Source organism: Bos taurus, unplaced genomic scaffold, assembly GCF_002263795.3.
Source record: "Bos taurus isolate L1 Dominette 01449 registration number 42190680 breed Hereford unplaced genomic scaffold, ARS-UCD2.0 Leftover_ScbfJmS_1097, whole genome shotgun sequence".
Lineage (NCBI taxonomy): Eukaryota > Metazoa > Chordata > Mammalia > Artiodactyla > Bovidae > Bos > Bos taurus.
In genome coordinates, this window is record NW_020190209.1 from 56209 (window position 1) to 82502 (window position 26294).

General features: G+C 48.1%; 1 protein-coding gene and 1 pseudogene across 1 annotated transcript; one reads left to right on the forward strand and one right to left on the reverse strand.

Annotated features, from left to right (window-relative positions):
* Positions 1-4664: 4664 nt before the first annotated feature.
* Positions 4665-5562, reverse strand: LOC112445396 (small ribosomal subunit protein uS2-like; annotated as a pseudogene).
* Positions 5563-21269: 15707 nt separating this feature from the next.
* Positions 21270-23919, forward strand: LOC132344726 (ubiquitin carboxyl-terminal hydrolase 17-like protein 3). Its single transcript, XM_059884368.1, has 2 exons — positions 21270-21333; positions 22142-23919. The coding sequence occupies exons 1-2, from the start codon at positions 21270-21272 to the stop codon at positions 22660-22662; spliced, it is 585 nt and encodes a 194-aa protein (XP_059740351.1). The 3' UTR covers positions 22663-23919.
* Positions 23920-26294: the final 2375 nt, after the last annotated feature.

Genomic DNA, 26294 nt, shown 5'->3' on the forward strand with positions numbered 1-26294 from the left:
TAACAGGATTAGATTTAAACAGAAAGATCCTACGAGACCCATTCCCATAATATATTCTAAGATGTCAGGATTAATCAGAAGGTTTTCAGAAAGGAGAAACTGTCCTCAAGCAGGATACATTGTTCTTATATGATCCTTAGTACAGAGTTAATTGCTCAGATGGAAAGCATCTGCCTACAATGTGGGAGACCTGGGCTGGATCCCTGGGTTGGGAAGATCCCTGGAGAAGGAAATGGCAATGCACTCCAGTACTCTTGCCTGGAAAATCCCATGGACAGAGAGCCTGGTAGGCTACAGCCCAGGGGTTGCAAAGAGTCAGGCATGACTCGAGCAACTTCACTTTCTTTCACAGAGTTTAAACTGAGTTGTGTAATCATCAGTTCTGGGCCTAAAGAAAGAAACAAAACACAAACAAAAAAATGTTTTAAGTGACTAAGACTAAGAAATGTAGAGAAAAAAAGATGTTTGTCCTTTCCCTCCTTGAGAACTCCAGGCCCTCTCTCCTTGGCTTCCCCAGACTTCTTATCAACCTGCCTAGGAATTGATCTCTCACTTTGAGCACCTCTTCAGCTGTGAGCTCCATGAGAACATCACGTCCAGAAGAGAAAAAGACCTTGAGTAAATGTTATGATGACTGAATAGCTGTACAGATAAAATGACTACACAGAGTCCATGAGAAGTTACATTCACTGAAGATTAGCTTTTTCTTCCTCCTCCCTCCCTCTTTCCAGAACAGAAGTTCAGGGATATTAATATCACCCTCACCTCATAAGGAACTCCAGTGTCTGGGTGAGTTTTATCTTTTCTTTATTTTTAACACTGGGAACATTTCATGACTGTATCCTCAAAACTGAGAAAATTACTACTTGAGGGCAGGAACACTTCATGTTGTCTGAGTCAAAACAGAAACTACATGAACATAGGAATTGAGGAGGTGGCTGGGCCCTGGGCAGCTGGAAGTAGGGAACAAAGGCAAGGGGTGCTGTTTCCACCTCCCTCCTCCCAACATGCACACTTGTCCCTCTTTGTACTTAATCAATCCGATCCTGATTACTGGAGATTGACATGTCTGCTGGCAGATGGTGTGGTCTTAGTTGACAGCATTAAGGCCACCAGACCTGAGTTCTGAGCTGTTTGCCAGACCTAGGACAAGTCTTCAGCGTCTTAGATCTGCTGTTTTTAACCCTAAGCATTGATGCGGTACTACCTATGTGAGGGTCCAGAGTAGAGGCATCGGCACTTGGGATTGGTCACTGGGAAGGCTGCAGCCCTGTGAAGGCTGCCCCTAGAATCCCAGCCGGAACTGAGTGGTACGTGAATATCTGGATGAAGCATTGAAGATGCCAGCAAGAGACACTCAGTTGGTGCCAGGACAGCATTGAATTAGAGCACTGGGCTTTTCTCCACTCACTTCCAGAGGTCAGGCCCTATTGCATGGCCACATACCTGAGTGATAACCATCTCTTGGGAATCCCAAGTCACAGCCTGATGGCTGGGCCTCCACAGGGCTGAAGGATGTGTCAGGAGCGTTTGTCCACAGATGCTGGGCACCCAGGGCTCTGACAGGGGCTGGTGAGGCTGGCATGGCAGGGCCCCACAGCACAGGGTATTGGGGCCTGGTCGGGGCTGCCATCATCTAGGCCATGCCACCATGAAGGCCCTGTTAATTTCTGAGCTCAGAAGCTAAAGCAAGGTTGAGCCTGATTAGTACTCGGTTGCAAGACCACCTGGAAGGACCAGGTGCTGTGGACTTTCCCACTTGTCTCTCCTTTCATCTCTCTCTCCTTTGCTACCACCGCCCCCCCACCCCACCCCCAGCACAGTTGGGCTCTCCTTTGGCCACAGGGAGTTGCACCTATTGTTGAGTCTTGGCCTGGTGGGGTGCTGCTGGGATAGCTGCTCACAAGCGAAAAGCAAACTGCTAGACCTTAAATATGTTCCAGTACAGTACAGTCAGGTGCTCTTGGATTCTAGGTACTTCAAAGGATGCTTTTAAGCCTTGTCAGCCAGCAGCTTCTCTTGATTTCTGAAAGCTGGGTTTACTAGGGACTGGCAGCAGTGGAAGTGTGATGAAATCACTGCAGCGGTGTTGTGCTTCAAAGCACAGAATCTGTACAGACCAGGAACAAAGATAAATATTCTGAAGGGGTGATCCAGGGCATTTACTCTTATCTGAACAAAGCTTGTGCACAGATGCATTTTATGCATCACTTCAGGGAGGCCACAGGGCTCCCTGGGCTCTCCAATCCCTCAGGTTAAGAGCTTCTGGCCCGGGAGTGAAAGAAAGTAAAAGCCAGCCCTTCCATCTTCCCCATTCCGACCTCTGGTCCCATCACATTCCGACCTCTGGTCCCATGAGAGGGACGGTGGACGCTCAGGTGCGCTGTCCCCAGCCGCAGGGCTGCCAGAGGAGTTACAGGAGCAGACCTGCCCAATGGTGCCGCTGCTTCTGCCTGCTGCCGGGCCTTGTGAGAAAGGCCCCAAGGATCTAGGAAAAAGCAAAGGGGAGTCCAACTCAGGCAGAGCAGGCCCCGAAGCACAGGGAGTTAAAGAAACAGGAAGCACGAGTCAGGTCAAGGAGGACCCCTTTCTGATGGCTGCGCTGATACGAGTGTGGCTGAAGGGTCCTGCTCCCTCCGCATGGGTCTCTGAGTCTGCAGGCACTTCGGTTTGCCTCACCGTGAGCGGCGGCTGCTGGTCGAAGGCAGATCTTTTCTACCATCAATAAACTGTCTTTTCCCCCGCTGTCAGCCCTGCATCTGGCACTATATGCTCCTTGTTCCATTGGAGCTAACACTTCTGTAAAAGGAGATCTAACTGTCAAGAGTTCAAAATTCCAGGGGTCTGTGGAGCCCCCACCAATTCACCCCCCAGAGTTGTGTTTGAATCAGGTAAAAACGCTCATTACAGGCTTAGGATTGAGGATACTAAGTGAGAACATGAATGAATTTAGAACGTTTGGAAAGTCTGATTTTAAAGTATTTGTTTAATCTTTAAAGTCCAATAAGAATAATTTTACTCTTGCTTATTTTGTCTGAGGAATTATAACATGGAAGAAGATACTGAAACAAAAAAAATGCCTTACGAAAATTTCGAGGCCTTTCGAAGAAGGGTAATTAAAAGGGAAAAGGTTCTCAAGAAGAGTAATCTCCTTTCAAATGGAGAAGCCTGAGAGGAGAAAGACACATTGATTTAAGAATAAGATCATACTATTAGAACTGCGGCCATCCTGCCCATTTAGTCAAATTTTGCTTATTCTGCATGACAGGCGTCCACCCTTAATCAGACTCGGTACAGACACACAATACAGCTACCATCTCAAACTGGATATGCAGGAGGGGTGCCCCCTGGCCACGGCTTCAGACCACCAGTGTGGGCAGCCATCCAGGTGCTCAGCACTCTGTCCTGTGTGTCTCTGGGAGGAAGTGGGGACTCCTAGGAGGTCCATCCCACTGAGGCACGAGTTCCACTCTGTTTTCAAACAGCCCTTTAAATCTCTGAGCGCCAGCACCCCCTCCTCTCTCATCACATAAAATGGTCCACCCCCGTGTGTCACTTCTCCTCATCAACTGGCTGCTGCTTTATATCAGTCTTCAGATATGGTCACCTGATTCTATTATTTTTTTTATGCTGAAGTCAGTCAAGTGTCTTATATCTTACTAGCATATTAATGATGTCAGATTCAGAGAAATAATTCAAGGAGTGAAGTCCAACTGATTATCCTCCTATCCATTATGAAGTTATAAATATAATCTCTGGAAGTTGGTGAAGGACAGGGAAGCCTGGTGTGCTGCAGTCCATGGGGTCGCAAAGAGTTGGACATGACTAAGTGACTGAACAATGATAAAATATCATCTCAATTGATAATGAATGTACAGTGCATAGGGAAAGTGGGAGAAAAGCGTTTTAAAAATTGAGATCAAGCTTATCTAGTAAAATTAGCAGTTGCAAATATTGTTTGAGGGAAGAACATAATGAATTATGGAAATTTTCCTCTTATGTGAAAGGAAAAAAGCAAAAGTCACAGAAACATTCTTCCATGAGTAGACACATTTATTTATTTAGAAACTGCTTATTTTCTGTGAACCAATTTCCATTTTTAAGAGTTTGTGGGGTTTCTGTAATGGCTCATGGTAAAGAATCCTGCCAATGCAGGAGACATGAGTTCAATCCCCTGGTCCAGGAAGATCCCATGTGCCTTCAGAGAACTAAGGCCGTGAAGCACAACCATCAAGCCTGTGCTCCACAGCCTGGGGGCCACAGCTCCTGAGCCCACGCTCTGCCACCACTGAAGTCTGGGGGCCCTGGGGCCCACGCTCCAAAAGAAGAGAAGCCACTGCAACCAGAAGGTCAGGCACCACAAGCAGAGAGTGCGCCCTGCTCACTGCAACCAGAGCAAACCTGTGCAGCAGCAAGGACCCAGCACAGCCCCCACCCAAGAAAAGAGCCTGTGAAAGAACAGCTGAAGCCCACCCAGTGCTGTGCCTACCCATCCAGTGGCCTGAGCAGTGGGCACTGCAGGCCAGCCTTCAGGGGGAACTGCGGAGTAGGCAGCGAGCTCGCCTGCCCGCCTGTGGACTAGACAGCACGTCAGATCCAGTAGCGTTGCACTCAGCTGCTGAAGTGACCCATTCACGGTGAAGTCCTCCTTGGTCAGAGCTTGCTCAGCTGCCACCTGCTCTTTCCCTTTTAATCTCTTCAGAATCTGCAGACGTAGAGATCAGGGACGACCTCCCAAGAGTGTTCACGGGAAAGAATGCCGCGCATGGGCAGAACTTCCCGGGTGAGCATCCGCCGAGTCAGACCCACGGACTGAGCTCCCTGGTTGCCGGGAATGGGTCGTCTCCAGAGTGCAGAGGAGAGTCCGTGTCACACAGACCGATGGTAAGAAGTTCACATACATGCCTCTGGGAGAGGCTGGCGGTCAGCCCAGGGATCGTAACCACCAGGAGTCTTGGCTCCTGGAAGCTGCCTGGGTCTGGTTAGTGGAGGCTCCAGGAGCAAAGCGGCAGCAAACTGCAGCTCAGCTCGCTGGTGAGGGTTCCTGGAGGACGCAGCAGGGACAGCAGCTGGGTTTTCAGTGGCAACGATGGCATGAGCTGCCTACAGAAGCTTCTCCCAGGTTCTCTTCGGATTCCTAGTGTAGACGCCGCCACTTTTCCTTCTGTAGATGTACTGCTCCATTGGGAAGTAAAGGTTGGTGCCACCTAAGAGGGCCCCTGCTGCAAGGAACGTGATGACGTCGTCCTTCATTTGCCGGACAGCAAGGACCCAGGATAAAGTAAAAGATTCACTTCACAGTATGACAAGAATCCAGACAGTGCCGTATGGACCACTGTCTGAGTAGCGTGGGAAAAGCCTGAGAAGATGTTTTAGAGAAGCCAGATAATCTTTCTGGTAAAACAAAGTTGACTTTCATTCAGTTTGTAGAAATAAAGCTGTGAGTTTTGTTCTTTAGAGGTTTAAAATTTTTTGTAACGTCTTGGCATTTCTGAGAAACTTACAATACATGTACAAGGCTCAAGAACCTAAAAATATAAAATACTTCATATTACATTGTTCTTCCTACCCCCTCCCTTCTTGTCAAGTCCTTTGTGCTTCCACAGTCAGCCACGTTTTTGTTTCTCAGGGATAGCTTTCAGAGGTGTATTTTTTTTTTTCTTCTAAGTATTTATTTGGCTGTGCCTGTGGGACCTTTTCCATGAGAACTCTTATCTGTCGCATGTGGGTTCTAGTTTCCTGACAAGGGATTGAACTCAGGCCCCTACAATGAGAGTGCAGAGTCTTAGCCCCTGGATCAGGAGAGACGGCCCAGAATGTCATTTTATGGATACACAAGCAACTATGAATATCTATTTCTTCTTCACTCCACATGTGGTGCTAATGGTAAAGAACCCACCTCCCTGTGCAGGAGACATAAGGGACTCAGATTCAATCCCTGGGTCTGGAAGATCCTCTGGAGCAGGAAATGGCAACCCACTCTAGTATCCCTGCCTGGAGCATCGCCATGGGCAGAGGAGCCCGGTGGGCTACAGTCCATAATGTCAGAAAATGTCGGACGTGACTGAGTGACTGAGCACAACCACATTTAAAACCATAAATGGTCACATACTGTGCACAATGTTTTATGTATCTTGCTTATATTCAGCTGACACTATCTTGGGGAATATTCTCTCTTGGGACACTATTTTCCACCAATCAGTCCACTGAATAGATGATGTACTATAATACACTTTACTGGTCCACGTTGGAATAAACACTAATATAAAATGACATCTTGACATCACAATAAACAATGTAATGCATAACCTTAGCCTAATTTATTCCATTGCAGGAAAATGTATCAATTTCTAATGCATTAGGAATTTCTACAAATCTAATGGACTTGTAGCCTGAAGTATTTCTAACTGAAATATAGCATCTGATAGGATGTTGCTCAGAAACTAGCACGTTGCTGGATTCCCCCACCCCCACCCCCCTGAGGAGCTATGCAATGATCATTTCTCTTTCCTTAAGACTCAACCTCTCCTCTTGCAGATTTCTCCCTGGTCTGTTTTTAAAAACATTCTCCAACCTCTTCTTCCATTGTGACTTCTCTATAATCTGCTCTTCTTAGCACTGTCCTTCATTCACACGCCTTCATTGCCTGGTCTGGTCTCTACCTGCCATCTGAATATTGCCCATCATTGCTCCACCCACTCCCCTGGAAATGGTATCAATATGGCCAGATAGATGATTGAGTATAGAAAAATGTTTCATGGATGATATTGAATCACTGAGCCTGGATGAGAAGGAGACATCCACAGGGGAGTCTAAGGTAGCTGGGGAAGAAGGAGAATTTAGGTTTTATCTGTGGTCTTCACTCAGGGGAAGATGCTACAGGGCCCACCAGGGAAGGAGAAGTCAGAGTCAGAGGTAAATACTTGGGAGGTGGTGTCCAGAAATTCCAGCAGGAACTCTGGAGAGAAGAGTGAGGGAGAGCGCCTGCTGTGAGGCTGCTGTGAGTGTCAGGCAGGGACACACATGGGGCAGCAGAGAAAGGAGCAGGAAGGTGATAACAGGCTTCCCAAGGGAGGGAGGGTGTCATGGTGATAGTGATGTGCACAGAGTCACACATGTCACGGAGATGAGGGAGGACGGAAAAGAGCCAGTGAGAGGGGAGGGCGGATGCAACTAACACATCCTGTACACTGTTTCCTGAGAGGCCAAGAGCAGAGGCCGAGAGAGAGGCTGAGCCAGAGCACAGGACACAATGAAGGAGACATCAGTTCAGTTGCTCAGTCATGTCCGACTCTTTGCGACCCCATGAATCGCAGCATGCCAGGCCTCCCTGTCCATCACCAACTCCCGGAGTTCACTGACACTCACATCCATCGAGTCAGTGATGCCATCCAGCCATCTCATCCTCTGTGGTCCCCTTCTCCTGCCCCCAATCCCTCCCAGCATCAGGGTCTTTTCCAATGAGTCAACTCTTCGCATGACATAAACATAAAAGTTGATAAATAAAAACATAGGTGTTCGAGTCAAGATTTTGATAAAATGCTCTTTTAAGGAATACAATTGGGATTTTAAAGAACTCCTTTTAAGGAATATAGAAATAGAATTGCAGGTGAGATATTAACTCTTAGATGATGATTCACAAGAATGACTCCCCTGTCTAAAGAGTGACACCATCAGAAGCAATTCTGTGCAGAGGTGAGCGGGGAGACGGCACAGCACAGTGGTGGAGACACGTGGTCGATGGAGACTCTGGGCCTTCACGGGAGGAGGGGGTTCCTGTAGACCCCACAAGCTGGTGTGCTGAGAATATCGAGCAGGGGTTACTTGAGCCATTGAGAGTCACTGTACTTGAAGAGGTTTTTGTTTACATATAATTTTATTTCCTTTTGGCTGCCCTGGGTCTTCTTTGCTGCCTGCAGGCTCTCTCCACTTGTAGCGAGCAGGGCCTGTGCTCTAGCTGGGTGGCTGGGCTTCCCACTTTGGTGGTTTCTCTTGCTGTGGAGCGCTGGGCCCTAGAATGCCTGGGCTCAGTCTTTGCAGTGTACAGACTTAATTTCTCTGTGGCGTGGGATCTTCTGGGGACCAGAGATCGAACCAGTGTCCCCTGCCCTGCAAGTAGATTCTTAACCACTGGACCACCAGGGAAGCCCCTGTACTTGAAGTTTTCATTGGAGCTACCTAAAACATGATAAAAGTGATCTCAGCAAAAGGGGGAAGGAGCAGTGAGCACACAGCCTGCCTTCCACCAAAGAGAGCCTGCTGGCTTTGCACAGACCCCTTTCCATTTCTGAATCGCAGTTGTCATTTACTCATTTCCTCTTTCTCCACCTGAAACCCACACATGTCTTAAATTCTCCAAGCAATCTTCCTGGTGGTTTCTTCCATGGAAGTAGAATTTCTCGGCAAAAGATTCTATGCAATCTTTCTATGTGAATATCAGAAGAGGGTGAACATTTTGTTTGAGGTTATGGTTCTGGAAATTCAGAATTAAATATGTTTCAGCTCACATTGGCCAAATGTGCTGTACCTGGCCTCAGCCTCCTGTATTTTAGTTGGCTCACTGGTGTCATTAAGGTCCTGGGATCCCTCTAGCCCCTCAACTACTGCATCCACCTCCTACGGCCTGGCAAAAAAAAAAAAAAAAAAAGCTCTCTGGTACCATTAAGATCCCTGTTGATTGCAGATCCTGTGATCTTGCTGGTGCCTTGACTTGCTGCAGCTTCCTAAGTCCTTACCTAGGATTTGTTGGCATAAAGTTCAACCAGGAAAAACAGAAAACAAAACCTGTTTTAATGTGTCTCTTGATATTTGGTTTTGTTTTTACATTTGCAAGAGCAAAACAGAGAAAATGAAGCAAAAGTTACTTTCAAACATATGTGGTTACCTGATTTAGAATTACTGATTCAAAGAGTGTCTATAAAAATAAAATGTGACTTCCACTCCCAGCTTTAAGAGGAACAGTATCTGAACTTCCTCACCTGGCACTGGTAATTAGAAAGCTGAACAAAATACTGGGAACAACTGTTTTCAGATCCTGGACAGCAGGCCATGCAGGACTAAATTCCTAGAGTGAAGATGCATACACAAATCCATCTGATGGCTCCCGGCTGTCTGCCTTCAGGCAATTTCCATGCTGCAGGTACAGGGAGGGGAACCCAGGTGCAGCCCAGCAAAGCCCTGATCTGAGAACACAGGTGAGCCAGGGAGGCACAGAAGATGATATGTGTGGGGCAGGGGATTGAAAAGAAACAGCTACTCAGACAGAAAGAATGATTCCAAGTGCTTAATGGGCCCACTGAGTCTCTGCCATCTGATCACACACAGGTGAAATTCCACAAGGATGAGCAGGAACAACTTTTGAGGAAAGAATAATTACTGGAGATCTATGCATTGAGTGGGACTGGATGCCATGATCTTAGTTTTCTGAATGTTGAGCTTTAAGCCAACCTTTTCACTCTCCTCTTTCAATTTCATCAAGAGGCTCTTAATTCTTCTTCACTTTCTGCCATAAGGGTGGTGTCATCTGAATATCTGAAGTTGTTGATATTTCTCCTGGCAATCTTGATTTCAGCTTGTGCTTCATCCAACCCAGCGTTTCTCATGATGGACTCTGCATATAAGTTAAATAAGCACAGTGACAATATACAGCCTTGAAGTACTCCTTTTCCTATTTAGAACCAGTCTGTTGTTCCATGTTCAGTTCTAACTGTGGCTTCCTACAGGTTTCTCAAGAGGCAGGTCAGGTGGTCTGGTATTCCCATTTCTTTCAGAATTTTCCACAGTTTGTTGTGATGCACACAAAGGCTTTGACATAATCAATGTTTTTCTGGAACTCTCTTGCTTTTTTGATGATCCAGGGGATGTTGGCAATTTGATCTCTGGTTCCTCTGCCTTTTCTAAAATCACCTTGAACTTCTGGAAGTTCACGGATCATGTATTGCTGAAGCCTGGCTTGGGGAATGTTGAACATTACTAGTGTGTGAGATGAGTGCAATTGTGCGGTAGTTTGAGCACTCTTTGGCATTGCCTTTCTTTGGGATTGGAATGAAAACTGACCTTTTCCAGTCCTGTGGCCACTGCCGAGTTTTCCAAATTTGCTGGCATATTGAGTGCAGCACTTTCACAGCATCATCTTTTAAGATTTGAAATAGCTCAACAAATAGTTGGAGAAACAGTGGAAACAGTGGCTGACTTTATTTTGGGGGGCTCCCAAATCACCACAGATTGTGATTGCAGCCATGAAATTAAAAGATGCTTATTCCTTGGAAGGAAAGTTGTGACCATCTTAGATAGCATATTAAAAAGCAGAGACAGTACTTTGCCAACAAAAGTCCATCAAAACTATGGTTTTTCCAGTGGTCATGTATGGATGTGATAGTTGGACTATAAATAAAGCTTAGCACAGAAGTATAGATGCTTTTGAACTGTGGTGTTGTGCCGAGGACCAGCCCCGGCTGATCCAGGGTATTCGAAGGGGAGACGGCGTCGGCGACTATTTATATGCTAATTAGAGATATAGAGAACAATAGAATGAGGATAGCTCAGTAGGAAATTTCAGTGGAGAAAAGAAGCTGAGTAGCTTGGTTTACGCGGGAGACCAATAAAACTTCAAGACAAGAAGTTTGCACCACTTACGTAGGCCGCAGGCGCCCTCTCGAATAGCGGAAGGTGTCTCACCCTAGACACCTTCTCGAGTGGGTCTTAGAAGCCCAGGCATGATTAGTAAGCGTGGTGGGTTCCGCGCTCCAGATGGAGACTCAGCTGGAAGTCAAAAGAAAGAATGACATGGGGAGACCAAGCGTTGGTGAGCAAGGCCCTTTTCACTCTCCAGTAAGGAGGTCTTTTTACTTGACCAGGGGCCGAGTCGTAGCCTGTAATTCAGGCATCTAGTGTCTCATCATTGTAGTCTGCCCCTGTGTGTTTACGTTTAAGTGATTAATTACAATTTGGACATAACTTTACTATTTGTCCAGCTGTTTTCCTAGGGATATGTTAATTTAGGTCTAATGTTTAGTTTAGGTCTCTGTATAAATTTAAATAATAAATGTATAACCTCCTTATCTCATTTTGGTATACAGACATACCTAAATGTAAAATGTATTTATATATGTATTTATATATGGCAACAAGTATAAACTTATTGACATATAATATATATAAATCAATATACTTGAATTAATCTTTATAATTAATATATTAATTAATATATATTACAGCAATACAACACATACACAGCTAATACCAACCAACACAAACCAATGTACTGCAATAATACATGTCACACATATACAATTATACAGTATATAGAACATATATCATCACAGCACACCAATCCATACCAATTAATATCAGCCACACACATTATATTACTGCAATATACATTTAATTATACAGTATATATATATGTATATATAGTATACATATTAATTTATATACAAATTAAGTATAGATCTATAAGTAGAATTAGGTATACCTTTATTATATTTTATTTATACCCATACCTAATTAGGCAAACTGTAATTAGGCAAATATATTTATATTATGTATTTATAACAATATATAAAGTATTGTTAAATGTACCACCTGTATAGCATCCCCACCTCACATACCACTTTCTCTAATCCCACCAACTCATTTTCAGTAGTATGTGTTGGCCAGGAGCTGTAATTTCCTGCACCCAAAAGGCTAGATCACTAGATCCAAATGTTTCGTGGCTCTTAACTTGAGAAGTCAAGTTTTTTCTTGTCTGATAATAAGGTAAAAGCAAAGGCTGTGTTACTCTTTGACCTTTATTAATTTGTACAGTTTTGGTAGGCGGTGATACCAAGACTTTAATTTCTCAATATAATTAGAATCTACTACACCATGCACCACCGAATTTTTTTTTTTCTTTGAAAAGAAAGCGAGCTATGCCCCAGGACAGATCTTACAATGTCCAAAGGCGGGGGGCCAGCCACTCCACTTACTCCAGTGTTGGAGAAGATGCTTGAGAGTTCCTTGGACTGCAAGGAGGTCCAACCCTGGGTGTTCATTGGAAGGACTGATGCTGAAGCTGAAACTCCAAAACTTTGGCCACCTGATGTGAAGAGCTGACTATTAGAAAAGACCCTGATGCTGGGAAAGATTGAGGGCAGGAGGAGAAGGGGACGACAGAGGATGAGATGGTTGGATGTCATCACCAATTCAATGGACATGAGTTTGGGTGAACTCAGGGAGTTGCTGATGGACAGGGAAGCCTGGCGCACTGCGGTTCATGGGGTTGCAAAGAGTCAGACATGAGTGAGCAACTGAGGTGAACTGAACTGAATGCATTGAATAATGTCCAACATTCATGTGGGGCTGAGAATCCTCAGCAGCCAGAGTGAAGGAACCTCCTTGAATATGTGGGGCATTCAACTGAGACAGAAAATGCATGTATTAGAGCTGAAACTTAAAAAAAAAAAAAAAGAGAGAGATGAAACTAATCACAAGCCTTAAAATAAAGGGCATATAGAATTGTACTAACAAACCTTAGCAATAATCATCAAAAGTGTCTGTTATAAAAGTAATCATTTCCTACTAGGAAAAAGCAAAATGAACACTTTCTGAAAACATACAAAGAAAACAAATCAAAAGACATTTCTATAGCCCAGGAAACTTCAAGACACTTAGGGGTCCTGTGTCAGACAGCAGGTCCGATGTATATTTCATATTATCTCATACCCATCCACAAAATGAATATAAACCCCTTAATATACACTGCAAATATGCTAGAATATTCAAGAAATTGACTACTTTCTGGAAAAATATGAATTCTCAAGACCAATATTTAAAGCAGCTATAAGAAAAGAAAAATAAGCAAGGAAGGCTATAAAATAAATTTTTTCAAGAATTACTTCTGAAAATCATGTGAAGGCTATGCAAGCAAAGAACAACTGACTACAAAAGCACCACATAATTTTAGAGAATCAAGAATAGAGGAACAGAAGAAATCTGTATTTTGTGAACATAATTTAACCCTGATAGGAGTCGGACACAACTGAGTGACTTCACTTTCACTTTTCACTTGCGTGCATTGGAGAAGGAAATGGCAACCCTCTCCAGTGTTCCTGCCTGGAGAATCCCAGGGATGGAGAAGCCTGGTGGGCTGCCATCTATGGGGTCGCACAGAGTTGAAGCAACTTAGCAGCAGCAGCAGCATGAGAACTTGACATAAGTGACATAAAACAAAACGACACACCAATTTTACCTACTATTCTTGGTCTCCTAATCCATTAAATGCTCATTAATGATATATGAATCATTGCAGAGAAATTCTCCATCTCTAAAAAAAGTTAGGTTTCCTCACAATTTTTGTTCCTTTAAAGGAAGTCAAGCTGTACAGTCTAAGAAGTGCTTGCTCCAGAAGATGTGGAATATATATACAATGGAAAATTACTCAGTCATAAGATCAAATGAAATAATGCCATTTGTAGCAACATGGATGAACATGGTGATTTCACTTTAAGTGAAGTAAGTCAGACAGAAAGAGACAAGCATCGTATGACATCACACATGTGGAATATTGAAGAATGATACAGATGAACTTATTTACAAAGCAGAGGTAGAGTCACAGACATAGAAAACATGCTTATGGTTACCTAAGAGGACACGGGGGTGTGGGGAGAGGTGAGTCAGGAGTTTGGGGTCAGTACGCACACACTGCTGTGTGTACACCAGGTGACATAAGGAGCTGCTGTGTAGTGAGGGAGCTGTACTCAGTATCTTGTGATGACCTGTAACAGGAAAGAATCCGGAAGAATATATAGTCGCTCAGTCGTGTCCAGCTCTTTGGGACTCCAGGGCCTGTAGCCTGCCAGGCTCCTCTCAAAGGAGGGATCACAAGGAGCTGGACACAACAGAGGGACTAACCACACAAGTCCTACTCTGCTCGTTCTCAGCCAACTTGGAGAAAGACAGGACGCCTTGTCAGCACTGCAGTAAGTTCTGCTCTAAGATGCCTGCCCTGTAGGGAACAATTTGAACATATTCTGAACTTCAGTTGTGCTTGCAAGTAATTTTGTCAGGAGAAAGAGTTGGTGAAAGAAAGCACAGCTGACCCAGAGGAAACTAACCAGGTGGGAAAACACAGAACACAAGCTTAACACACAATAAACATTAAACTGACTGAGGACATTGCGGGAAGTGTCCTAGTTCATGCTCTATTTGTCCACACTTAATTGAGTGTGCTCAGTTAAGACACTCTGTGTCTAGAGTGCGCTGTCATTCTTGGCTAATTTAAAATATAGTGTATTAATAGGAAATTGGAGGCATAATAAGGCAAACAGATCAGGAGACGACTGTCATCGAGAAGAGAGTTGATGACTTAAAGTGCCCAAGAGGAGGGACAGGCCACGCCACTGGGCCACACGGGAAAGGATCAGCCTTGTCCGGAGAGGGAGGGAGGGGAACTCAGCACAGGGGCCTTGACTGTGACTCCTCAGGAGGGAACAGTGAGCTGGGTGCGCAGGCTCAGGACTGGCTGGTGCGCGTGATGTTAGCGGCCATCCTCGGTGTCTGGCTCTGGGTGACAAGGGAAGGGGACAGTGGCCCGGAGCGCAGCTTAAATGTCACCTCCTCAGAGACACGTCCCCGTGTGCATCTGCGGTGACAGCTCCCCCATGTCTCCTACCCTTACCACCTCGGTCCTTCACAGCACCAGGGCCGGCCCTGTCTGCACCCGCTGGGGCTCATCACCCATTCATCCTCGGGCCCCGGGACTCTTCTCCTCCCCGCCCCTCTCTGCCCCAGCCCCCCCATCCCGCTGTGCCATTTCCCGCCCTTCACTTCATGGAGCTGATTCTTCTACAAGCTGTTCTGTTTATTCCTTGTCTGGTTCCACAGCGTCAGCTTTGCGGGAGCAGCAGAATCCTTTCTTTTTAAAGTATGGTGGTTTTCTGTCTTACTCTCCTCTTGAATGTCAAGGACTGTGAGGTGTCGTGGCTGGGTCCCTGCCCCCAGCACAGGCCTGGCACAGAGCACGTGCGCTCTCAGCATTTGGGGAAGAACCAGCAGTGGTAAGCCTTGTTGCTGCCCCCGGGGGACTGTTAAAAACAAGACAACAGCCCCAGAGGAGCTGCTTAGTTAGGAACCATGCTAGCAAAATAGACGACGTAAATGCAGTTTTGGCTCTTCCAGAAATGAAATCTTGAACCAGTCAGCCAGGAATCTTCTGATTATCACCAGTTAAGTCATCTGCCTGAGAAAGCTTTCCAGCCTCTATTGGAAAGTAACCTCACAGTAACCACTTGGATTCTTTGCCCAGTACAACTTCCTTGTTCCTGATCCCTTATGCCTATAAAAGTCTTTTATTTTGTGCAACTCCTCAGAGGTTCTAACTGCTAAATTGGATGCTGCCTGATTCATAAATCTTTAAATAAAGGCACTAAGATTTTAAAATTTTACTCAGTTGAATTTTATTTTAATAGGGCATATAGCTTATTTTGGAGAAGGCAATGGCATCCCACTCCAGTACTCTTGCCTGGAAAATCCCATGGATGGAGGAGCCTGGTGGGCTGCAGTCCATGTGGTCATTAAGAGTCGGACATGACTGAGCGACTTCACTTTGATTTTTCAAATGGCAACCCACCCCAGTGTTCTTGCCTGGAGAACACTGCAGGAAGTGTCATAAGACGTATATCCCTGGGACATGCAGGAAGTGTCATATGTGACGCATATCCCTGGGACACGCATCACAAGAGGGCATGTCCCAGGGATGGGGGAGCCTGGTGGGCTGCCGTCTATGGGGCCGCACAGAGTTGGACACGACTGAAGTGACTTAGCAGCAGCATAGCTTATTTTAAGATTATATTTGGCTTTTAAGAGATTGTTATAGATTCAATTGAGCTTACTAGGAACGATGTCGGATTCAGGATCTCCGAAGAAGATTTAGCTTCAGGACCAGGGACCAGGATTGATCACTCAAGAGCGTTTGTGTAGCAGAGTTTCATGACAGTGGGAAAAGGTCAGAGAAAGCTTCTGACATGGACAGCAGAAGGGGGTGGGGAGTGCCCCCCTTGCTAGTGTTAGCAAGGGAGGTATATACTTTTTAAATTAGTTTCTACATTAAATCAAAAGAATGTCTCAAGTTTGTGAAAGTTTTACCAGACCCACTCCCACAATTAGCATTTTAGGATAACAGGATTAGATTTTAACAGAAAGATCCTACCAGACCCATTCCCATAATATACATTCTAAGATGTCAGGATTAATCAGAAGGTTTTCAGAAAGGAGAAACTGTCCTCAAGCAAGATACATTGTTCTTATATGATCCTTAGTACAGAGTTTAAGTGGCTCAGATGGTAAAGCATCTGCCTACAATGTGGGAGACCTGGGCTGGATCCCTGGGTTGGGAAGATCCCCTTGAGAAGGAAATGGCAACGCACTCCAGTACTCTTGCCTGGAAAATCCCATGGATAGAGGAGCCTGGTAGGCTACAGTCCATGGGGTTGCAAAGAGTCACTGAGTTGTGTAATCATCAGTTCTGGGCCTAAAGAAAGAAACAAAACAAAACAAAACAAATGTCTTAAGTGACTAAGACTAAGGAATGTAGAGAAAAAAAGATGTTTGTCTTTTCCTCCTCCTTGAAAACTCCAGACCCCTCTCTCCTCGGCTTCCCCGGGACTTCTTATCAACCTGCCTAGGAACTGACTCTCTCACTTTGAGCACCTCTTCAGCCTGTGAGCTCCATGAGAACATCAGGCCAGAAAGAGAAAAGACCTTGAATAAATGTTATGATGACTGAATAGCTGTACAGATAAAATGACTGCACAGAGTCCATGTGAAGGTTACATTCACTGAAGATTAGCTTTTTCTTCCTCCTCCCTCCCTCTTTCCAGAACAGAAGTTCAAGGGACCTTATATCACCCTCACCTCATAAGGAACTCCAGTGGTCTGGGTGAGTTTTATCTTTTCTTTATTTTTACACTGGAAGACATTTCATGACTGTACCCCTCAAAACTGAGAAAATCACTACTTGAGGGGCAGGAACACTTCATGTTGTCTGAGTCAAAACAGAACACTCCATGAACACAGGATATTGAGGAGGTGGCTGGGCCCCTGGGCAGCTGGAAGGAGGGAGACAAAGGCAGAGGGGTGCTGTTTCCTCCTCCCTCCTCCCAACATGACACACTTGTCCCTCTTTATACTTAATCAATCCGATCCTGATTATCTGGAGATTGACATGTCTGCTGGCAGATGGTGTGGTCTTAGGTCACAGCATTAAGGCCACCAGACCTCAGTTCTGAGCTGTTTGCCAGACCTAGGACGAGTCTTCAGCGTCTTAGATCTGCTGTTTTATCCCTAAGCATTGACAGCGGTACTACCTATGTGAGGCCCAGAGGCAGAGGCGTCGGCACTTGGGATTGGTCACTGAAAGGCTGCAGCCCCGTGAAGGCTGCCCCTAGAAGCCCAGCCGGAACACGAGTGGTACGTGCAATATCTGGATGAAGCAGTGAAGATGTCAGCGAGAGACACGCAGTTGGTGCCAGGACAGCATTGAATTAGAGCACTGGGCTTTTCTCCACTCACTTCCAGACGGTCAGGCCCTATTGCCACTGGCCACATACCCTGAGTGATAACCATCTCCTGGGAACTCCAAGTCACAGCCTGGTGGCTGGGCCTCCACAGGGCTGAAGGATGTGTCAGGAGCGGTTTGCCCACAGATGCTGGGCACCCCAGGGCTCTGACAGGGGCTGGTGAGGCTGGCATGGCAGGGTCCCACAGCACAGAGTATTGGGGTGCCTGGTTGGGGCTGCCATCAGCTAGGGCCATGCCACCATGAAGGCACCTGGTAATTTCTGAGCTCAGAAGCTAAAGCAAGGTTGAACCTGATTAGTACTTGGTTGCAAGACCAGCTGGAAAGACCAGGTGCTGTGGACTTTCCCGCTTGTCTCTCCTTTCATCTCTCTCTCCCTTTGCCACCACCGCCCCCCCCCCCCCCCCAGCACAGATGGGCTCTCCTTTGGCCACGGGGAGCTGCACCTATTGTTGAGTCTTGGCCTGGGTGGGTGCTGTGGGGGGTTCTGACAATGGGCAGCACAGTTGGGCTGGCATCCCCTGTGCTTGCTGGCCGCTGTGGGTTGGTGGGCAGGTTGAGTGCCTACAGGAAGGCAGTACTTTATGCCATGGAACTGTGTGCATAAAATGGTTCTCATGGTGACATTGGACCTCTGTGTATTTTCCACATTAAAAGAACTGTAGCATGTGTGTATGTGTGTGTGTGCGTGTGTTAAAGACTTAGGAAAATTCTGAAGCCAAACAAAAAATTGGATCCCATGATAAAATATGAATGAGCTTCAAAAACATGACACTGTGTAAGAAACCGGACCTAAATGGCCACAGTTGTACAAACCCATGTGCTTGAAATACACCGAATAGGCAATTCCATGAGAATGAAAGAGTGAGGAATGTGGAATTAAAAGTGACTGATTAAGGAACACTAGGTGTCTTTGTAGGGAGATAAAATATAAAATCTTCTGGATTAGATAGTGATGATGGCTACACAGCTATAGAGATAGGCAATCACTAAAATATAGTGCTCAAAGGAGAATTTTTTGGTATATGATATATATCTCAACTTAAAATGATTAATTTGATTTTTTTTTCAAAAATAACAAAACCCACATATTATCCTCAGTGCTTTATGTGGTTCACACTCTAAGCTCTGTAGACATAAACGAAGGTGCCTGTGTCTGTGTGTGCATGCTCAGTCGTGTTTGACTCGTTGTGACCCCACAGCCTGCAGATGGCCAGGCTCCTATTTTCATGGAATTTTCCAGGCAAGAATACTGGAGTGGGTGGCCGTTTCCTACTCCAGGATATTTTCCCGATCCTTCACTGTTTCTTCAGAATTTGTCTCCAGAGCAAGGAGTCAGCCACCACCACTCGCCTAGGCTGAGACTCAGGGCACACAGAGAAGTGGGGACGCGCTCTGGTGGGAAAGAGGGAAAGCGTGTCCTGCTCAGAGAGTGTAATGTGGGGAAGCCAGAGGCAGGCTGGGAGGAAGAGGGCCGTCCCAGGTGACTGCTTAGATGACAGATTTGGTTTCCCCCATTTGGTACTAAATTGAAAGGAAGAAAAATAAGAAAGGTGGCAGTCACTGACCATGCACTGAATCCTGGAGCCCATTGCTGCAGGGGCTGGGGTCTGGTTTTCCAGGTCGGCTGTTGCAGGGCAGGGCCTCGTGGCTGGAAGGAGAGGTTCCCCAACTTCTCAGTGTATGAAGAAAGTTCTTCAGTTCAATATCCTTCTCTGGTCGTCTTCAATTGGATACTCTGTGGATAAACTTGAAACTGTTTCTTAAATTAACTGCAAACAAAGGTAATAATTACATTATTGTTGAGTTACAATGATAATGGTGATTTTCACTATAATTAATTTCAAGATTTCTCATTGAATACCTACATTACAGTACATATATTAACAAGAATCCCCAACAACTTGTCAGGCCATCTGGTCGACCTCGCCACAGTAGCCACCAATCTGTCGGCTTTGTGATTCTCACATAGATGTATCTGTGTCTCACACCTGCGAAACACAGCGCCTCCACACGGACACCATCCTTTCCACTTCTGAGCCCGAGGAGAATAGAAGGGACTCCTGGCGCCCCTGGAATAGGTGCAGCCCGACCTGCAGGAAACCCGTCTGCGGAGTCTTGAGCACGTCACCGGGAACCGAGGCCGCCTGGGAGCAGCCTCAGCGCCGCAAAGGCAGCGGGACGACCGTTCCCCCAAGGTGGCAAGGAAGCGCTTCCTGGCGCCCTTTGGGGAGGAGGACGGGAGGCCCGTGGTCCCTGCCGGTGTCTCCGGTTCTGGACACCAGGGCCGGCCGTCTCCGGGGAGAGGACACACGTTTGTGAATCGGGACTATCGGGGTCCATGGGGGAGGCTGGGAAGACTGGACATGTCTGCGTGCTTTCGTGTGGTCCGCACCTCCGGGCGAGTGGGAAACATGGAGAAGGTGTAACCCCGCGGACGCCGGCGCCGTGACCTTTCCTGCTCACGCTCAGCTGCCCCGGCGGTGCCCGCGGGCAGAAGGGGCCCCGCGGCGCGCTGGTCCACCCGGCCGGGCAGCAACACCGACCGACACCGACCGACGCCGCCCGCCCTGTCCGCGGACCTGTAGCCCGAATCTCCGGCGACAGCAGGCTCTTCCCGGGTCTCATGACACCGGGAACGTTGCCGCTGTCACCCCGGCCTCTGGAACTCTGCCCCGGGCTTGGTGGCCGAACCGTAGCCTTCGCGGGAGTCGCCAACGTTCCCCAGGAAGGAACCGGCTCACGGCGGCCGCTGGGTGGCTCCCGACACTGCCCCGGGCGGACCCCTACCCTTGGGACGCCAGAGCGCAGCGGGGGCCGTTCTTACGCCCGGGACAAGCCGGGCTGGGAGCCGGCTCCCGGCCCGGCAGGGCGCGGAGACCCAGACACCAGTCGGGAGGGCGGGAGCTGGGAAGACCTCCCCGGGCAGCTGCGGGAGAAGGCGCGCTCCTCAGCGATTCCCTAGGCTGGGACCCAGGCGGCCCAGAGGGCAGGTCCCTGCTCCCGGGCGGACTTAGGAATTTAGTGAGACTTAGACTGTGGGGACGGTAAAACTGAAACCATGAAATGATTGGGTAAAAACATGTATGAATGATTTTTATTCTGTGGAATAAAAAGAATGGAATCATGATACAACATTAAAAAAAAAAAAAGTCCAGAAGCTATCAAAGAAATGAATGATAAACAGCCATAGATCACCTTTTCATATTCCACACGGAAGGTCCAATGATAACAACTCAGCGTGGGAGGAACATTTGTGCAAATACCTGTGTACTAAGATTGTTGATATTAGTATCACTCAGTATAAAAACAGAACATTCAGGAAACAGCCATTAAGAGGGATCTGGGAAGGAAATTTGTATCGGTACTGACTTGGAAAGATCTGTGTGATGAATTGTTGGATAAAAATAGCCAAGTTATAGGATTTCCACGGGTGTTAAAGAAAAAATATATACATTTGTACATTTCTCTTTAAATGAACAGAGATGGAAAGGCAAATGAATTAGAACAGCTAAAGCAGTTTTATAAAAAGAATACAATCTTTCCCATAGGTTGGCACCTGGTGCCAGAAAGAAGTGTCTTCAGAAATCAAAAGGAGCCACACCGCCTGCTTTTCTGCCTCCTCCTCCTGTGGCCTCCAGGCAGGCAGCTGGCATCCTAGCCCCTTAAAGTCACTGCTCCACTCAGACAGACGCAGATCCAAGGAGGGGTTGGTATGACCTTGGCTCTGCAGACTTGGGCTCCTCAGCCTCTTGCCTCATCCTGGGAGCCCCCAGCCAGTCAGTCATCACCCCAGTCTTCGCCACCAGAGGCGACTGGCCCCACTCTGCAGGGGGCAGCCCTTGTCTCTATGAGCTCTGAGCTGTTTTCCCAAAGGAAGGATTTTCCCTTTGCACTGCAGGTATGAAGCAAGGGGATAACTGACTTTTTGCACCTGAACCCATCGCACACTTTGTCCTCACATCTGGCCCCAATTATGCCCATGAGGGTAGAAGAAGGCCTTCCCTTTACATAGGAGGTGTGATTCAATTGGAGGCCTGAGCTTTCACATCTGGACCTTTCATACACGTTTTGTATGCATTGAGCTCCTGAAGACACAAGACAGAGACAGGGTTAGGCCTCTTAGTGTGGTGTGGCCATTGCTCTCATAAAATATCCAGGGTCTCTAAGCAACACCAGGGTGGCAAGAATAGGGAAGCATGCAATCATTCAAGCCACACACACACACAAACACAAAGGAGAGGCTAAAGCAACCACCTGATACTAAGTGAAAATGCAACTGTGGAATCAAAAATGTCAATGAGTCATGCAGATGTAATATCATGTAAATGACTTGATTCTTTAAAAAATTTTAATTATGAATAAATATTTGATGTCCTTGTGTTTATTCAGAGATTATTGAGACTAATATGGCCAGATTTACATTGCTTAAAAAAGATTTATTTCATTGGGCAAAATTTACTAAAATTTTACATTTCTTCAAGAAAAATTCAGGCAGAGAGTATTGAAAATACTATGTTCCAGTGACGACCTGTGAGCGAGGCCACTACTTTTGTGGTCTGAGAGGGCAATGACCAATGTTATAAGATGGACGATGGCAGGTGACCGCCTGTGACGAGACCGCTGCCCTGAGCCAGAGCGCCTACGTCCTGTTCTACGCCCGGGAGGGTGCGTGGGAAGGGGGCGCTGGGGGAGGGGCAGCGGCCCCCGTCGGGGCTGACCCCACAGAGCCCGGGCAGCCTGCAGGAGACGCCAGCGGCAGAGCTCCTGGGTCGGAGGAGTCCCCGGGGGACACAGAGGTCGAAGGGATGAGCTTAGAGCAGTGGAGACGCCTGCAAGAACACAGCCGACCGAAGCCGGCCTTGGAGCTGCGGAAGGTCCAGTCTGCCCTGCCTGCCGGCGCAGTCGTGATTCACCAGTCCAAACACGGAGGAGGGAGAAACCGCACGCCGCCCCAACAGGAGCACGAGCGGCTCGACCGTCCCAGCACGGACACCCCGCCTCCGGGGCCGAAGAACGTCGGCAACGGCCCTTGTGCCAGCGGGAGGGCCAGAGCCACCAAGGGGAAGAACAAGAAGCCGCGGCCGTCTCTGGGGCTGTGGCGGTAGGTCGGCTCTGACGCACATGCGTGCAGACGCCCAGGCACACGCTGTGTGCGGCACGCCCTGTGTGACGCACCGAGAGTTCCGACGAGGAGCGAGTTCCTCTCGGCCGTGTGCGTGATGCAGCCTCCTGGGAAAGAGCGGGGCCTGGAGTGTGCCCGGGGTCTCGGTGTTCACTTGGCACGGGCTCGTGCCTGAGCGGCTGAGCTCTCGAGGGCTGGCTCTGCTGGGAAGTCGCTGGAGAGGATGGGGTGATGGGGTGCATGAGCGGGCCTGGGCACGGTCCGAGGGCCTCCCACTTCTGCGAGGGTGGGAGAGTCCTCTCGGGATGGGACTTTGGGTGTGGGTTTGCCTTTCGTTCCCCGCCTCCGTTCCCTGGCCGCACCGCTGGCCTCGGGTGAGTGACGCGGCCTGGAGACGCCTCACAGAGCGCTCACAGCCAGCCGAGCAAGGAGAAGATCTCGGGAGCCCTTCGGGGGGCAGGGAAGAGCGGGTGCAGGTCCATGAACCGTCTCCTTCCGGCCGGTCAGGCTCTCGAAAATGCCCCAGACGTCGAGAGGCGTCCGGGGAGAAGACGGGCAAGCAGCCTTTATGGGTGTCTGTCCTCGGGAGGCCTCGTGCTACTTGGCGGAGGGTCCGGCAGGAATGAGGCGGGGATGCGCGCGTCCCCGGCACGACGCTCGTCCGCAAAGATCCCTGGGGCTCCATGTCCGGTGCAAGGAGTACGCTGGAGAAGCTCCAAGTGCCAAACAGGAGAAGCGATCCACAAGGCCATGAGCACCGCCACCAGCACCACCAGCACCACCAGCACCAACACGAAGGCCAAGGGGAGAAAGGCAACCCAACCAGTCCCAAAGAAACTTCTCCACCAGCATCGCACCGGTGCCTGAGTGGAGATATGTCGCGCCACGTTCATTTCTGAAAGCAAAGGTCCTCCCCGCACTGAGGAAGGACCCGAGCCTACCCTAGATTGTGATAGCAAGACAACTGGACTTCCGACTCTGCCCGTCCTGTCTGGCAGTCTCATCCAGCTGGGCCCTGGGCAAACGCCTCTGGACGCGAGGAGATGCGGCCGGCCTCCAAAGTGCCTGGGGCGGTGGGGAAGCTGTCCTCCCCTAGCTGCTTTCTCGACTGCCTCATGGGCCCGTGACCCGCTGGAGGGGCACCTGAGGCCCCTTATCGACCACCTCTTGCGTTTTTCTTTCTTTGGCTTGGCTGATGGCTTCAAACCCCAAACCCTCCATCAAACGGCAGACCAGGAATTTGCGATGTAACATCTCCGACCTCGAGGGCCAACTCTGGCTCCTGAGTGCGGTAGTCGGCGTGGCAAGGAACAGAGAACGTTCCGATGGCTTGTTTCCCCCGCATGGCTACCTACGCCGCACCATGCCCTCCGCACGTAGAGAGGACAAAGAATGATGAGCAGTATCTTCCCCCGAGAACACGAACAAGCGTGCCCTGCACGAGGAAGCGGAGCCACCCACAGTCCGCCCTCATCATCACCACGCATCTTCCTGCGACCCGTCGTCTCAAATGGACTTACTGCTTGCCCCATCCACACCCTCTGAAGAAGGAGGAGGAGGAGGAAGAGGAGGAGGAGGAGGAGGAGGATGTCAATTGGGGTGGCGAGACAGAGGGAATGGGAAGGTGGCCTTATGCTGGGCGAAATCCGTGCAAAAGAGAGAAAAATCCTGGCTGATCTCGCTTCTCTGTGCCATGGGAAGGAGGTAAGAGGACAGCAAGGGTGTGAGCACTTGGATCATAAAGCACAAAGCGGTAGGCTCCTAGGATGGGATGGGGGGAGCGGGAGGTGGGAGGGGTGCAATAGGCTAAGGAAGAAAACGGGGTCAGGGCCCTTCTTTCCTAGTAAGGACCAACGGAATCAACACTCCAGCTATGGTAAACCTGTGGACGGTCAAACCCCCATAGTCCTGGAAGGCGAGCATAATGTCCAGGACGGGAGAGCAAACAAACACACATGTCACACACCGAGAAGGAAAGCAACAGTCATCCTCCTCCAGGAGGGAAATTCGTTCATTTCAGTTCAGTAGGTAACTCGTATTCCTCTCTTTGCAACCCCATGTACTGCAACTTGCCAGGCTTCCATATCCAATACGTAGTCTCAGAATTTAGTGTGTCTAATATCCTTTGTGTTGGTGGTACCATCCTGCCATCTCATCCTGTGTTGTCTCCTTCTTTTCCTGTCTTCAATTTTTCTGAACATCAGTGTCTTTTAAAATGAGTCAGTTCTATTCATCAGATGTGCAACTTATTCGAGTTTCACCTTCAGTATCAGTGCTTCCAGTGAACATCCAGGACTCATCTGCTTTCTGAAGGACTGGCTTGATCTCTTTGCAGCCAAGGTGCTCTCAATAGTCTTCTCCAACACCACAGTTCACAAGCATCAGATCTTCTGCGCTCAGCTTTCTTTATAGTCCATTTCTCTCTTTCATACATGCCTATTGGGAAACCATAGCCTTAGCTAAAAGTACCTTTGTTGGCAAAGTATTGTCTTTGCTTTTTCATATGCTGAGTTGATTAGTCATACCTCTTTTTCCAAGGAGCAAGCATCTTGTAATTTCATGGCTACAGTCACCATCTGCAATGATTTTGAAGCCCCCAAATAATATAAGCTGAGTTCTCCACCACAGCAGCAAAGCGACTTTGAGGCAGAAACGCCCACATAAGCCATTTCTAGCTCACAGACTGTGAGGAGTTTAATAGGCAAAGTTTAGTAGTGCAGCCTTGGAGTAATGCTGCCAGAGAGGAACAGAAAGCACCGTCTACCAGGAACCAGGAACTGACCTCACCACCCACCACCATTTCCTACCAGCCTCCCTCCAGAGGCAACGCTCACATTCCTAGCCTCACCTGGGCAGCTCACTTCTGCCTTCATGTTTCTGTGTAAGGGCTGCCTGCTCTCAGACGTGCTTCTCCTAGAATTGTGCAGGCCTGACTCCTTCCTTCATCCTGGTCACCGCAGCAAGGCCTTTTAGACCCTCTTGACCAGTGACTCCAAGCCCTCCCTCACAACGCCCTTTTTTATTTTCAGTAGAGCACTTGTTCTTTTCCTTCCCTTGTCTGGCTTCCATACTTTTCTCTTTCTTCACTCCAAACCGAGAGCTCCTTGAAAGGACGGGCCGCTGGTCATTTTCAGCACTGTTCTCTGTACCACTGAGTCACCTGGCATAGAGCGAGTACTCACAGCCTGGGGGCTGAGTAAATAAACGGGAAGATCCTGGGGCCCCCCTTCCTCTTCTGTCCAGGTCAGTCTCTTGAGATGATCACTCTTACTAGGAAGTGCATGCTGTTTCTGAGGCAGGAGCGTGGCCAGAATGACCTCCGCCATCCTTTTTCTCTCTCCAGTTGCTCCAGCAAAGCTCAGCCATCAACCCCGACCCGGTGCCTCCTGGTGGCCCGCGCTAGCATTGCAGGACTAACCCGAACCTTCATTCAGGTCTTCAAGGTGGAGGCTTTCCAGAGTTCCAGAGGTGAAAGTGTACTTCAGGCAGGCTGTGGAAAGACCCAGGAATCTCCTTCTGATTTTTCATTTCCTCTCCTCTCTTTGGGATTTAGTTCGTTCATGTTGCATCCTCGGCTCAGACAGGGCAATAATTTCCCCCTACTTTCAAATTAGA

Coding starts and splice junctions, on each gene's coding strand:
- LOC132344726 (XM_059884368.1), top strand. CDS start 21,270: ATGACCTTGGCTCTGCAGACTTGGGCTCCTCAGCCTCTTGCCTCATCC. Junction 21,334..22,141: donor ATCCTGGGAGCCCCCAGCCA/GTCAGTCATCAC, acceptor CAATGTTATAAG/ATGGACGATGGCAGGTGACC.